The sequence below is a fragment of the Notechis scutatus genome, chromosome 2 (genome assembly GCF_049901735.1).
Source record: "Notechis scutatus isolate UNSWTSFEM ecotype Mainland chromosome 2, rNotScu1.2, whole genome shotgun sequence".
NCBI lineage: Eukaryota > Metazoa > Chordata > Lepidosauria > Squamata > Elapidae > Notechis > Notechis scutatus.
In genome coordinates, this window is record NC_142010.1 from 235,797,663 (window position 1) to 235,811,669 (window position 14,007).

Consider the following 14,007-nt stretch of genomic DNA (forward strand, 5'->3'; position numbering starts at 1 on the left):
TCATAAGTCATGAGCCCCTGTGTGCCCACAAGAGATCTAAGTCCAGCCCACCTTGAGTGCCTTCTTATTCCCCCTCATTTCACTTGACCGTTAGTAGGCCAGATTTTTGCAAAGAGCTTAACTTTGCAATAAATCTTTATACTCATTTGAACTGCCTGAATCTCCTGATTTCCTAGTGCTTGACGCTTATCTTTTATCTTATATGTCTACAGTTTCATTCAGATGAATGAAAATGTTGTATATACCAGGGATCCCCAACCTTTCGACGCCGCGGCCGGTTCCGACATCAGCTGGGCGCCGCTGCCCGGTATCCGGTCAACTGGGCGCCGCCATCTTTTATGATAAACGGCGCTTCAGGCGTCATCGAAGCGCTGTTGCACATAAAAAGATGGCGGCATAGCGTTTGGTGAGCTTTTTCGGTAGAAATGGCTTTCTACCCGAAAAGCTCACCGCATGCGCCGCCATCTTTTATGATAAACAGCGCTTCCGGTGAGCTTTCTACCCGAAGCGCTTTTTAAAAAAGATGGCGGCGCCCAGCAACCAGCGACCCGGTAAGGGTTGTTCCGTTGCCGGTCGTCCGCGGACGGCGGTTGGGGACCCCTGGTATATACCTTAGATAAATCAAAGTGATAGGAAAAATTGGATCTATTGAATATCTATGTACTACATATTAATTATAGGCCTAACAATTTGTTGGACTACCACTATAATTATTTGTAAGTCACTCAAAGTTCATGGGAGTGGGTGGCCACAATAAAATTAAATAAAGTAAATGAATAAGAATACAGCTGCTGTCATGAGACAATTGACAGTAGCCCAAACACAATCATTGGGAAAATATAAAAGATAAATTAATATCTTGTAAAAGACAAATATTAAAAGTAGACATTTTTAAACAAGTTCTTTATAGGCCACATTAAACTTGAGCCAGCAGTTTGACACTACCTTGGGATGCAACAGCAAAAGCATAGAGTCCAGATCATAAGAAACAACTGTCTCACTCTATTTTCTTCTGGTCAGTAACCACTATGTCCAGTTCTATGTGTTCAAACAGGACAGTGACAACTTGGTGCAAGTTCAAAGGACATTTAAGAACATGGTGAGGGATCTAGAATCCAAGCCCTATAAGGAATTGTTAAAGAATCTGGAGATCCTTGATTCTACAAAACAGACAATTAACAGATATAACAGTTTGAATATCAGAAGATATTTTTGCACACAAGAGAGAGTGTTGCCTCAGAAGATAGCAAAAGGATCGATGTAGTAATGTACTTTAAATTACAAAGAAGTAGATTTAGGCTAGACATGAAATTCCTGACTGCGTGAGCTATCAGCCAGTGGAATACACAGTGGAATAGACATTTTCTTGGGTTTTTCTAGGTTTTAAGAAGACTGTGGATGGTGATCTTTCAGAAAGGTTGTACTAGTTCCTATCCTTAACAAAGGATTTGACTAGATAACCTCTTTAGTTCCTCCCAACTCATGAATTCTTTTCTGCAAGAACATTGTCTATTACCACATGAATCAGCTTTTATGGAAAACTGCAAAGTTCAGTGTAAAATTCCCCAAAGTGATATGATACAGCTACTATACCATTCAGAAAAAGAATTACAGTATTATAACACTTTATTAGCAATCGCTCAGCCAGTTAACAGATTGAGAGTTAATCATAAGTAACCAATGACATTAGATTAGAAATACAAGTTAATATAGAAACCTACTTTGTTATTTTTCTTATGATCATCAGTGTTTGAAAGGAAGAAATAGGTCCAAAGTTTGTACAGATTTTTCAACAACAGTTGAAAAAAAATTCTTTCCAGTCTATTTAGAGATAGCTTTGGAGGTGTGCATGAAACTGTACTTTCATAATGTACTTTTGGAATTCAGAGAAGATTCCAGATGGTAAAATTTCCATTTTTCATCCATTTCTGAATATAATATTGGGTATGAGAGATAAAACACCTGATTTTTGAAGCACAATGGTATCTCCTATTCCAATCCTGGTATAATCTAAAAAGAAATGTCTATGGAGATTCTCAGTCATCCAAGTTGTTCCAAATATGCTTTTTCAAGGAGGCAACTGAACTTTGTTTTTTCTTTTAAGATGTTTCACTTCTCATCCAAGAAGCTTCTTCAGCTCTGACTCGATGGTAGGGATCCCCACCATCCTAAAAGGCTTAGGAACAAAGGCAATTTAGAGAAAGGGTACAAAATCAGACATAAAGAAGTACATGATATTCTCCCTCCCACACACAAAAAATCATTTCCCCACACAAACACATAATTTGTAGAATTCATTCCCCTAAGACTCAAATGGGTGTCTTAAAAGGGAGTTGGATTAATTCATGGAAGACTGGTCTTACCTAGCACTGTTGTTCTTGAGACACAGTTACTTGCACTTTAGAGAAAATGTGCCTCAAAAATATCAGTTTTGGAAACAGATTACATCTCCATTCTTTGAACACTAGAGAAATAACTAGTAGGATAATATGAGCAATATTATTCTAGGCTAAGATAGGCCCTGGCACAATCCAGCAAGACTTGTCATAAGGTCTTATACTTTTATAACAATTATGAATCATGGAGAAAACAAATGTGTCTGCTACATCCTATTACCCTATGCTAGCTCTGTGTCCAAGCTTTCATACATTGGCTCTGTTTATACAGGGCAATATACAAATCAATTTTAGGTGTAAATTGAGTTTATACAACATAAATTCTAACATAAATTCCAAATCTGTGTAAATGTTATATTCAATATTGAAAGAACGATGGAGGTAGTACATACCTACAAGCCAAAAATATATAACTTGTAGCATTTAAGACTTTTGACAACCTTAATCGTCTCTGACATTTGTCTTTAAAAATAGAAGTAATAGAAACTGGGAAATTCAGCAACATTTAGACCACCACAGATCCATTACTCTTCCACAAGGCTTTTTTCTATTTCAGTCTACTACAAACTTTTCTAAGCCATATATTTTATTTTCATGCCACCTGTCAGATCACAACCAAGAATTTTTTGCTGGTTTTATGCTACCTATTATTATTTCACAGATTGAGCATCAGATAACACTATGTAGATTTAATAGCGCAAAACTCATTTTGGACTTATTTTATAGAATACTTCATCCAAACCATTCATCTTTCCTGGCTCAAGTATTTAATGAAACTGGCATAACTCTATAGCAGCAGGCACACTGCCACTCTAACAGATGGGCCTAGACTGTAGTCATGCCAGTGAAGCAATATATGCATGAAATTTAAATATTAAAGCAGGAGTTTTCGGCAATAAATTCACCTATTTACTTCCAATCTTCCAAGCCTTTTGAATGGAATATGCTGATTCAACATTGAATCATTCCAGAATTATATAAATGCTTTATATAAGCAGTTTCTATAGTAAGCTGCAATATTCTTCTACACAGAAAAATCAAGAACATCAGCTAAACAAAGTGAGTTCTGGTTAAAACTTAGGTGAGAGGTAACTAGAAAACATCACCATCATAGCTTAAACTGAGAAAGGAAAAAATGTAACAAAAAAAGCAATAACAAACCACTTCTTTATCAATTCAAAAACCAGCACAGATGTGCCCATGAAGTCACCATGAGTCAGTTCAACTCAAAAGGAAAATTTATCTTTCCTGTCTCCAAATTTTGAAATTTAACAAAATAGTTTAATCTAACTGAACAGATAAGCATGACACACTCTATATGGGGCTACACATCAAAACAGTACATAAAATCAGCTACTACAGAATGCAGTGTCAAGACTATTATCTAGTTGTTGAAAACAACCATATAAACACAAATCTTGGATGTATTACAATAATTTCCAATTCTTGTCACACTTGGTAGCTCCCACTGTAAAATTACCTTCTCCCATATTAACTTTCCTCTAATTTGAAATCATCATGGGTCCTATCTTTTCCAGATTGGTTAGATCAATGGTTGCAATGTTTAAAAAGGCCCTAGTATCACACTTACTTCATAGAAACTAGCTTCATTATGCTGCATTCAGAATATCAAACTTTTAAGAATTTTTTACACTGCCATCAAAATATCATATAATGCCACTAGTGTCTTGTGAAAAGATAGCTACAAACAAAAACAAAAATAACAAAAATCATTTTATTATGAAGAAATAAAAAAGAATGAAAAGAATGAAAACAGCAAGTGTACACAGAGCTTAATCAAGATGGCCATCTGCTGGATTAGTAACAGCTCTGATAAACTATTTTATTTACAGTGGTATATACAAACTTTTATATAAAATCATTTTTTTTTAAAATATCAAAATTACACACATATATTCCCACAGATTTTCTAATTTCTAATTTTATTTTCTAAATAAATTAGGCAAAGGATTATTTTGTACTATTTTAAAATTATCAGAATCATAAAGCTCATGGTATGTTATTTATCTAAGTGATCTGATTACTCATTATTTTTATCCTGCCTTTATCAAGAAGGCATACATAGCTAATACCCTTTCTCCTCATATATTCTCCACAATAACAACCCTGTGATGTGAGTTAGCCCAGCTTTCATGCGTATGGAAGGATTAGAACTCACAGTCTCTCAGGTACTAATCTGGTGCTTTAACAATTGGACCAGTGATGGTGAACCTATGAAATTCCATAATATTTTAAAGGCATAACATTAATTGGCATGACAACTTGAAAACCTGTCCCCTTCTCGCAGGATTTGGAGAGGCCGTGTGAGAATGAAGTGTGCTTTCACAGGACTTCAGAAAGTCAAGAGAAAGGGCTGTGCAAGAAAGGTGGCCTCCCGAACTTCCAAAAATTACACAAGAATGGGGCATGCAATTTTCAGAGACTGCAGAGGCCATAAGCTGCTTGAAGAATGACGGCCTTGTGTGATCTGGAATAGATAAGACTACAGGAGCGTCTTAATAAGAAGAAAGCATTGCCTGAAAGTAAGCAATGCATGGCAAATTTGGGAGAATGCTAGGCCACCAGGGTAGTGATACCTTTCCCAAGGCTCACACAGATTGAAAAATGGCATGAGGGCATGCCCTTTTTGAGTGGTAGTGGTGGTGCTTGGCAAAAGCTGCGGCCCAAGGCTCAACTTCAGGCCAATCCTCAGCGTTGCCACTGAGTGCCATTGTCCATTACAGCAAACATCTGAACTTCTACTTCTGAGCATGTAGTTCTACAGCACTCATCATAAAATTCTGCCAAATGAACAAGCCTTATTACTTAATAAAACTAATTGTGTTCTTGATATGGCTGGGTAGATTCTATCAATTAAAATATTTGTTAGAAGTAAATCTAACACAAACCTAAGTAAATTGTTCGATTTACTTTAAACTCTGATCAAAATAGAATGTCTTCATCTCAATAAAACAGATAATTGGAAAGTGGAATATTTTTATCCCAGACTGATCTCATTCACAATCAATGTTCTACTTCCTAGTACAGGAGAGGGCTCTAAATCACAAAAATGTCAAAAATTTAACTAAGTTTGTAGCTACTCTGAATTTGCTGGTACATATTCATGTTGCAATGTATTAACAAAATAATAACTATAGCTTTTATAAGGGAGACTTATAATTCCTTCTACAGAGGAATTATTGAGTCTATCATCTTCACATCTATAACTGCCTGGTTTGGTTCTGCAATCCAACAGGACAGACATAGACTTCAGAGGATAATTAGGACTGCAGAAAAAACAATTACTACCAACCTGCCTTCAATTGAGGACCTGTATACTGCACGAGTCAAAAAGAGCTGTGAAAATATTTACAGACCCCTCACCTCCCGGACATAAACTGTTTCAACTCCTTCCCTCAAAAGCGCGCTATAGAGCAGAGGTCTCATTCTCGCCCGGCCCAGGCCAGCGGCATATGCGGCCCGCAGGGACGATATCCTGTGGCCCCCACCGTGATATGAAAGTATAATATTAGTGTATAATATAAATATAAAGTATAATATAAAGTATAATATTATGCGGCCCAGTCTCACCCAGACTCTGCCTCCAGCGGCCCCCAGGTAAATTGTGTTTGAGACCCCTGCTATAGAGCACTGCACACCAGAACAACTAGACACAAGAACAGTTTTTTCCCAAACGCCATCATTCTGCTAAACAAATAATTCCCTCAACACTGTCCAACTAAACCATTTACAAAGTCTGCACTACTATTACTATTAATCTTCTCATCAGTCGTTATCACCTATCCCCTCCCATTTGTGGCTGTATAACTGTAACTTTGTCGCTTGTATCTTTATGATTTATATTTACTGTTTCCTAGTATGATTTGATTGCTTATTGTACCCTATGACTATCATTAAGTGTTGTACCTTATGATTCTTGACGAACGTATCTTTTATGTATACTGAGAGCATTTGCACCAAGACAAATTCCTTGTGTGTCCAATCACACTTGGCCAATAAAATAATTCTAATTCTAATTCTTAGAACTCAGTTGCCTGCTTTCTAGGACAGTACTTTAATTACTATACAAAACTGTCAACTCCTCTTAAACATGCATTGCAGCATCCAAGCATTAGAAGTTTTTTTTTAAAAAAACTAATAGATTGTATGAATTAAATACTAGTTGTGTGAGGTAGAAAATTTTCCACAAAAAAATCCTCAAATAGATAATTAATTTCTCCAAGGAAAAATTCCCTTTCATAAATTCATTAATAATGTATGGTCACAAATCCAAGGCTACATTTATCCAACATCTCGGTAGACAGTAGCACTTGACTATCATTATCAGGGCTTAGAAGAAGAGTACTGTGGGGATTAAACAACAATGGAAGAGTAGCAGGGAACTTTAGAGATATAGACTAGACTGAGAAGTTAGAAGAACATCCTGCACTGTTGCCAAGTAAACTTCATAAGCTATCCATGAAGTCACTAACTCACTGGAAAGAAATTTATAAATAACCCCATTATTTATGCAAATGATACTCCTGAATTCCACACAAATCTTCCAAAAATAATTTTAAAAAGCAGAAAAATTATAAGCAAAGTGAAATAAGCAAATTACCAATTTCTCTACTTTTTTCATTTAAATTGTGAAATTCAGCAGAAACTAGCCTTGGAGATTTTGTATACATGTATAGCAGCATGGTGGCCTAGTGGTAAAGATGCTGGCTTTCCATTCAGAAGGTTGAGAGTTCAATCCTAGGTAGCAGCATATGTTTCTCTCCTAGGACAGAAAGAAAAAATATCTGCTGCAAACTCCACATGCTGTCAGGAAGGGCATCTGGCCAGTAAACGTTCAGGTCCATCCAGTCGCTCTGACTCTTCCCAAGATTAAGGGATTACAGGGTCATAAAAATGATGTATGTGTGTAGATATACATTGATCAAAGCAATTTTCCATAAAAGAGTGTGGCCAAACCAAAACATTAACTGAAAAACTGATTAAAAATTAATTAAATAAGGTAAAATAAGGCATCTATCTGCTCATAGAAACCATTCTCTCTCAAACACACAAACACACACACTTACACCATTACTCCTTCTTTTCTTTCAGGAGAAATAGGGGATAAAAGGAAAAGAAAAACCAGAATGAAGAATGGATATTAGAAGACAAAAGGAAAAAGAGACTGATGACAGCTTAGCTGCCAAGAGTTTATACTAGGCAAAGAAACATAAGCTATGCACACTTACTCTGTAGTTAGTTGTACTGAATTCAGTGACTCTTAATTCCAGGTATATATGTTCAGGAATTCTAGGCCTGTTCATGTGAGATCTTGCGACAATTTACTTGCATTCAAAGGGGAATAGGAATGAGCATGCTGTATCTATTCTACTTGTGCTGTCTTTCACTTGTAGAGATGGGTGGCTCTAACGTATGCAATGTGAAGGTCTTCAATGGAAGATATGTTTCAATTATCCAAAATAAGAATCACATTTTAGAATATTATTACAGTATTATTACAGTTTTTGACTTGACCTAACATTATACCATAATCTAGAATTGATCTGGATAATATTCAGCAGAATCCCAAATGAACAAAATTTAATAATTTTTGTCTTACAGTGAGAAAAGCTAGAGTAGGAATAAGTCTTGAAAAGGCTATAAGACTCATATTATGTAGAATTAGTTCAATTTATCAAAAATATGAAAAATGTATGATCAAATAAGATCCAACTAGAAAACTCACTCTCCTATATTAATAGTGAAATAACTGTTAAACAACTTTTGATACTTCATAATTGTAACCTTTAGATGGAAAATTGTGGAAATGAAACCTTTAGCAAAATCTGGTTTCTCTTAAAGACAACAAAAACAAAAAAAACCAGGTAATTGGTATTCACATGAATGCAGTATAATCTTGTATTATAAATAGCAATATAAATAAAATAAATATATGCTATAGCATTTAAAAATAATGTAACATTTTTGGAGAATTCTTTGAAATGTTATGATTTGCATTAGGTTACACAGGAAATAAATGAGTGTCGAGAGTAATTTTATATCTGCAGCAGCCTACCCATTTTCTTATTAGAACTGAATGCTCATCTTTCTACTTCAGCTTTTGGCTACACAAAAGTTATTGATAATAATCCTCAATAATCCTTCATCAATTTGCACTAATGACAAATAAATAATATGAGATTGAATCTTCAGTGATTCAAAATTATTTTATTTACATAATTTCTATCTCAATTTTCTAATACATAGTTTCAATCAGCAAAAAATACATCATAAACATTATTCTGAATTCATTATAATTAAAAGTCACTGACATGCACTGACAAGTTTTCACATTGTCTCTACAAACTCAAAAACTTCAGAAGCAGATGCTTCTATATAACTGCACTTTCTAGAACACACCATAATTGTAATAATAAATTATGCTTGATATTAAGGGAATAAGAAAACACAACTGCATATTAATAGCACAATTTAAAGAATGCTATAAAGTTCTATTTGATAGTTAAAAGCAACTTAAATAAGACTGTCAATATAAATTATATGTTGAATTAATTCTAACTCTGCATGGAAATGCTTCCTGAGAGATTTGCCAATCAAAACTGTCATTTTGGCACTTGTAGCTGATAATCTTCCAACTCTACTTCATTCACTGAGCCATAGATTTACTCATAATTCTTCTCATATTATCATCTTATCAAAGAAAGTAAAAGAACATTTAAACTGTCAAACTAAATGTAAAATCAGATGGTAGTTTGGTATTGCATGGGAGCTTTTCTAATGAAAAAAACAGCTGCTTGTGAAAAAGTTATCTTCATCAAGACATGAAGAAGGAAATGGTTAAAATCGTTTTTATGTCATTTTTGAACCAATCTCCCACAGCTACAATTTAAAGTAATTTAAAATAAAAGAACAAAAAACATTAAGAAGCACACCAGATGATGCAGAGTCTGATCCTATGCCTCCCAGTTCTATAAAGTAACCAACTTTTGTCTGAGGGGGAAAAAAATCAATGTCATATAAATAATACTCTTCATATTCAATAAAAAAAAAAAATACATAACATCCATGCCTCTAAGCTATACCATAGTGTGCCTGTGCTTTGGATAGAATAGCGATATAGAAGATGAAAAAGTACAGAATATATTATTTATAAGTTTTAATACACATACACACAGTGTGTGGACATATAAAATTCTTTCTATAAACTGATATAATTGGTACAAAAATATTTCAATCTTAGCATAGAATAAATTTGGGCAAAGAATAGCATATATTAGACCTAAAAAACAGTAATTCTCAACATTTATCTGTGCATACTGATGAATACCTTACTATAATAAAAAGGCTTTTTTTAACCCTGAGAATCATGCATAGAATCAAACTGGAAACCACTGAGTTGGTCTTAAAAACAAAAGTCTTGGCTTAACACTCAACTGTCCATTTGACTAGTCCATTTGTAGAAAAGGCTGTGAAGCACTCCCCCACATCTTAGAGTACTATATTTTACATTAATTATGAAAAAAATCTGTTATATACCAGATTAAAAGTAAAAGTAAATTATTGTTAAATCCACTGTCACAACTAAAACCTTTATATTAAAAAGTATTCAATTAATTTTTTAATAAACTGAGATTACAAATTACCCAACCATATGCATGTAAGCAATATTAAAACTACAAAGTAATCAACACAACAAAATAAATTTTAGGGTTACTTGGAAAACTACTGGAAAATGGTTAAACTCCTGGCAAGTCTGAAAAGTTAAGAGTAGAATTACCAGAGATCAGATTTTAATAAACAATAGTCTTTAGCACAGAGGATGGGAACTATATAATAGAATATAATAAAACAATCTTCATGTGATGGTAATTTGTAAGAAAAGAATTTCACCCCTTTAAATAAATCAAAAAGACTTTAATTGAAATGCTACAAATAACTGATATTAGCACAGGCCAAACAGAAGGAACAATGCTGTAATAAAAAGTAACCAGAAGCTGTCAAGTCCTTTCACTGCAGTCAAACCCCCAACTGGGAAAAAAAAAAACAATTAAGAAACAATCCTATATGTGATCCCACCATCACTAGCCAAATTTAACTTCATTTTTCTGACTGTAAATCTTTCAAATTTTCCAAGCGCACGCATTTTTTAAAAAGAAAATCTTAAGTCTTTCTCTGAACTTTTTTTTTTAAGCGTACTTTAAATGGAGCAGAAAAAAATCAAGAAGCCCGTGGACAGCCCATTCCACCAAGGATCTTGTGATGGACGATCGAGCAGTTATTTATTGAAAGGTGTATTTCTGTGTTAGCAGCGCAAGAATATTTACCATGAACTTTCCCCTCCCTATTCGGACATTCAAGACAAGTTTAAAAAGAATCACCAGTAGAGGTGATGGGTCAGCGAAGTACAAAACACGAGGGGAAATTATTACTAAATTCAAGTTATTACTTGAATTCGAGCATCCCACAACATCTAGCCCTTTCCTGCTTAGCGACCTATCCGATGGGAGTCACAGAGACCCTGGGAGCGGGCAGAGGGGCTGTATTGCAGAAAACTCATCAGCCCCCTAAAAAGTGGCCCAGAGGGAAGAGCGAGTAGCGCTTCTTAATTCTGCTTCTGCTCCTTTCGGAGAACGCGGCGCCTGCACTTCCCGTCGCCGCCTGCAGAGAAGCTAACCTAACAGCCCCCGTCCCAGCCTCCCCGACCTCCGCCCTTTACTTACTTCTTGCCATCGCCACTGAAGAACCCGAAGGCCGACGAGGGAGCATTGGAGGCTGTAGTGGGCGCCGCCTCTTGGCCCACCTCAGGCTGAGCATCCCCGGCCTGCTCGTTGTAACCGACGTTGTTGGTCAACATCGTCCCACCGCACCGTTACCGGTTGAAGCGCCCACCTGAACCCGGTTTAGCCCTCCCTTCCTCCCTGCAGTTCCTTCCCTCGCAATCCGGCTCTTCCCGGAAGCTGTCGGCAAACAGCGGCCAAAGCCGTGTCACATGATCGCCGAGAGGGGGCGGGGACCAAGTCGACCCAACAGACTTTTTTCTGGAGAGTCGCCCGGCGGCGCCATCGTTGCCAAGGGAACGGTGCAAAAGCTGCTCCGGTTTCCTCCGGCTTCCAGGAGGACACGCCCCTCGTCACGGGGAAATCTCAGCCGTGGAGCCTCCCGGAGGCGTCCTGGGTCATGAGACACTTTGCTCGCTTTCAGATGCTCGCGTGCCACGTAGGCAAAGAAGACTACGATGATCTTCGAGGTTGCTCTGCAATTAATGGCTGGTCCGATTGCAGTGGTGCTTGTAATTAATTAGAAGAATGTCCTCAGATTCCCACCTTCACAGTTCGGTCTGTCTTTGAACTTAAGGAGGGCGTGACAATTAAGCAATTTTTGCATGATGCAGCCAAACACACTGGCCAATTACATTTTAGCCTCCTGTGGGCCAACTCAGATCATGCGGTTATTTTATAGTTTTATTAGGTTGTGCCAAAGTAAAAGTTTCACTTGGAGAATATGTTCTGCGAATGAAACACTAGCAATGGAAAAACAATATCTCTACTACTAAGCTGGGTCCTAATTCATAGCCATCTAAGAATCTTTGAGTAACTCAAATAGGAAATTCCTGACTTCCCAACAAAAACGTATAACTTGTCATTTAATGCTTGGGGGCACAGATGGGAAGGCAACCAAAGTGATGGGAAAAATAAGAAATGATTTCCATTGTTAAAAGTTGTTGAGTTTAAGAAACACTGGACTACAGGTAGGCCAGCTGTCAGAGAGTGGGAAAGGGACAATTATTTTGCTACCTGTTTATATTTGTTACAGTGTAAATAAAATAATTTTGCTTATATTTTTAATATGCATCAACTTTAAGATATGTGGACTTCAACTCCTAGAATTCCTCAACAAATTCTGGGAAGTGCACGTCTTAAAATTGCTGAGGTTCAGAAACACTGCTCTAGTCTCAGACAGATTAGGATCAATATGCAAGCAGTTGCATCAGTTTCCCTATACTTTTAATTGTTTCTGTTGTTATTTTATTTCCATTCTTTTACATTTTTATCCTTAAATAGTGGAACCAATTAAAAAAAACTTTACAGGAGGAGCTTCTCCAATCAGAAAGACATGCTCTTGGATAGAATAGAATAGAATAGAATAGAATAGAATAGAATAGAATAGAATAGAATAGAATAGGAATTCTTTATTGGCCAAGTGTGATTGGACACAAGGAATTTGTGGATAGTATATTTCATTACCTAATTGCCTCTTCCTGTTTTTCATAATTTCTCCCTTACAAAGCATACCTTTCCAGTAGCCACTGAAATTTGAAACATTGCATTCTGGAAGCCACCACCTCTGATTTCTAGCTTGATGCCTTAACCACTGCACCAAACTGGCTTTCTTACTACTTATCCATTTGTTTTAAACTAAGATTTAGCTGATTTTACATGATTATTTTACATGTTTTTAAATTTTATTTTGTGAAATTGTACCAAATGTGCAGTCACAACTTACAAATCTTACTTCGATTTATGATTTTTCCTGTGTCAAGAGGACTATGTATTGTACAGTATTAGTTCTAGTTACTGCATACTTGTTTGGTGTCCTCTTGTGGTTTAGATTATGAACTGCAAAATTACACTAAAAATGCAAACTTAACAATTGGATGATACCTTTATTGAGATAGCGCAAATGTTATGAAACAGTTTACAAGTTTTTATGTTCTCTAGAACTCTTCACAATGGAGTGTTAAAACAATTTAAAAATTACATCAAATTTACAATCAGGATGTCTGTTGTTCAAAACTGTTTCACAATGATGTTTATATACTGAAGGCATTTGTCAGTAATGGATGGGTTTCACTTAAAATGTACAGTTAAAGTAGTGGTTTCTTTCACTCATCTCTAAATGTAAAATAAAATTAGTTTCCAGTTTGTTTCTACCTACAAGGATGAGAGAGACAAGAAAAAGAAAGAAAACTATCTTTATAACAGCAGCAAAACCAGAGGTATCTTTGATAAGTTTTGGGGGCTTGGGGGGAAGGCAACTCAAGGTGTTGGTTATTGGTGTTGGTTAACTCTAAAACCCTAAATGGCACAGGACCAGGTAAAGTACAGGAACACCTGCCTTAGGTTATCTGCCTACCTGTCCTTCAAGATCCTTCAAGACTGAGTGCTGTACAGATCCCTTCTCATAAATGTTCTCATCTAGCAGGATTTAGGAAGTACACCTTATCTGTAGCTGCTCCTCTCCTGTGAACACCCTTCTCCCACAGATCCCAGACCCCCATATTTCTTGAATTCTGGAAGACATTGAAGAGTTGATTTTTCTCCACAAACATTGGGATACATCGAGACTGGAACCCAATAAGAAAGTACCTATATCAGGCATGATATTCCCCTCTGAAAAAAAAATCGGGGCCGGCCAAAAGAGCCCCCCACCGCGGTGCCAAGAAATCGCCCACCCGCCCGCAGCTCGCACGCACCGCCCGCTCGCCCGCCTGCCCGCCGCCGCACCCCCGCCCGCCCGCTCGCACCACCCGGGTGATTCCCAAAAAAATCGGAATTCCGATTTTAATCGGAAAAATATCATGTCTGCTATA

At 36.6% G+C, this 14,007-nt stretch overlaps 1 protein-coding gene across 2 annotated transcripts in view; it reads right to left on the minus strand.

The window, feature by feature from the left end:
• The window catches only part of AP3B1 (adaptor related protein complex 3 subunit beta 1), a 158,682-nt gene extending 147,300 nt beyond the window's left edge, over positions 1-11,382 (minus strand). For both annotated transcript variants that reach the window (XM_026670594.2, XM_087958307.1), the window contains exon 1: positions 11,138-11,382. In XM_026670594.2, coding sequence (XP_026526379.1) covers positions 11,138-11,271 — 134 coding nt within the window. In that variant the 5' untranslated portion in view covers positions 11,272-11,382. The remainder of the gene's footprint in view (positions 1-11,137) is intronic.
• Positions 11,383-14,007: the final 2,625 nt, after the last annotated feature.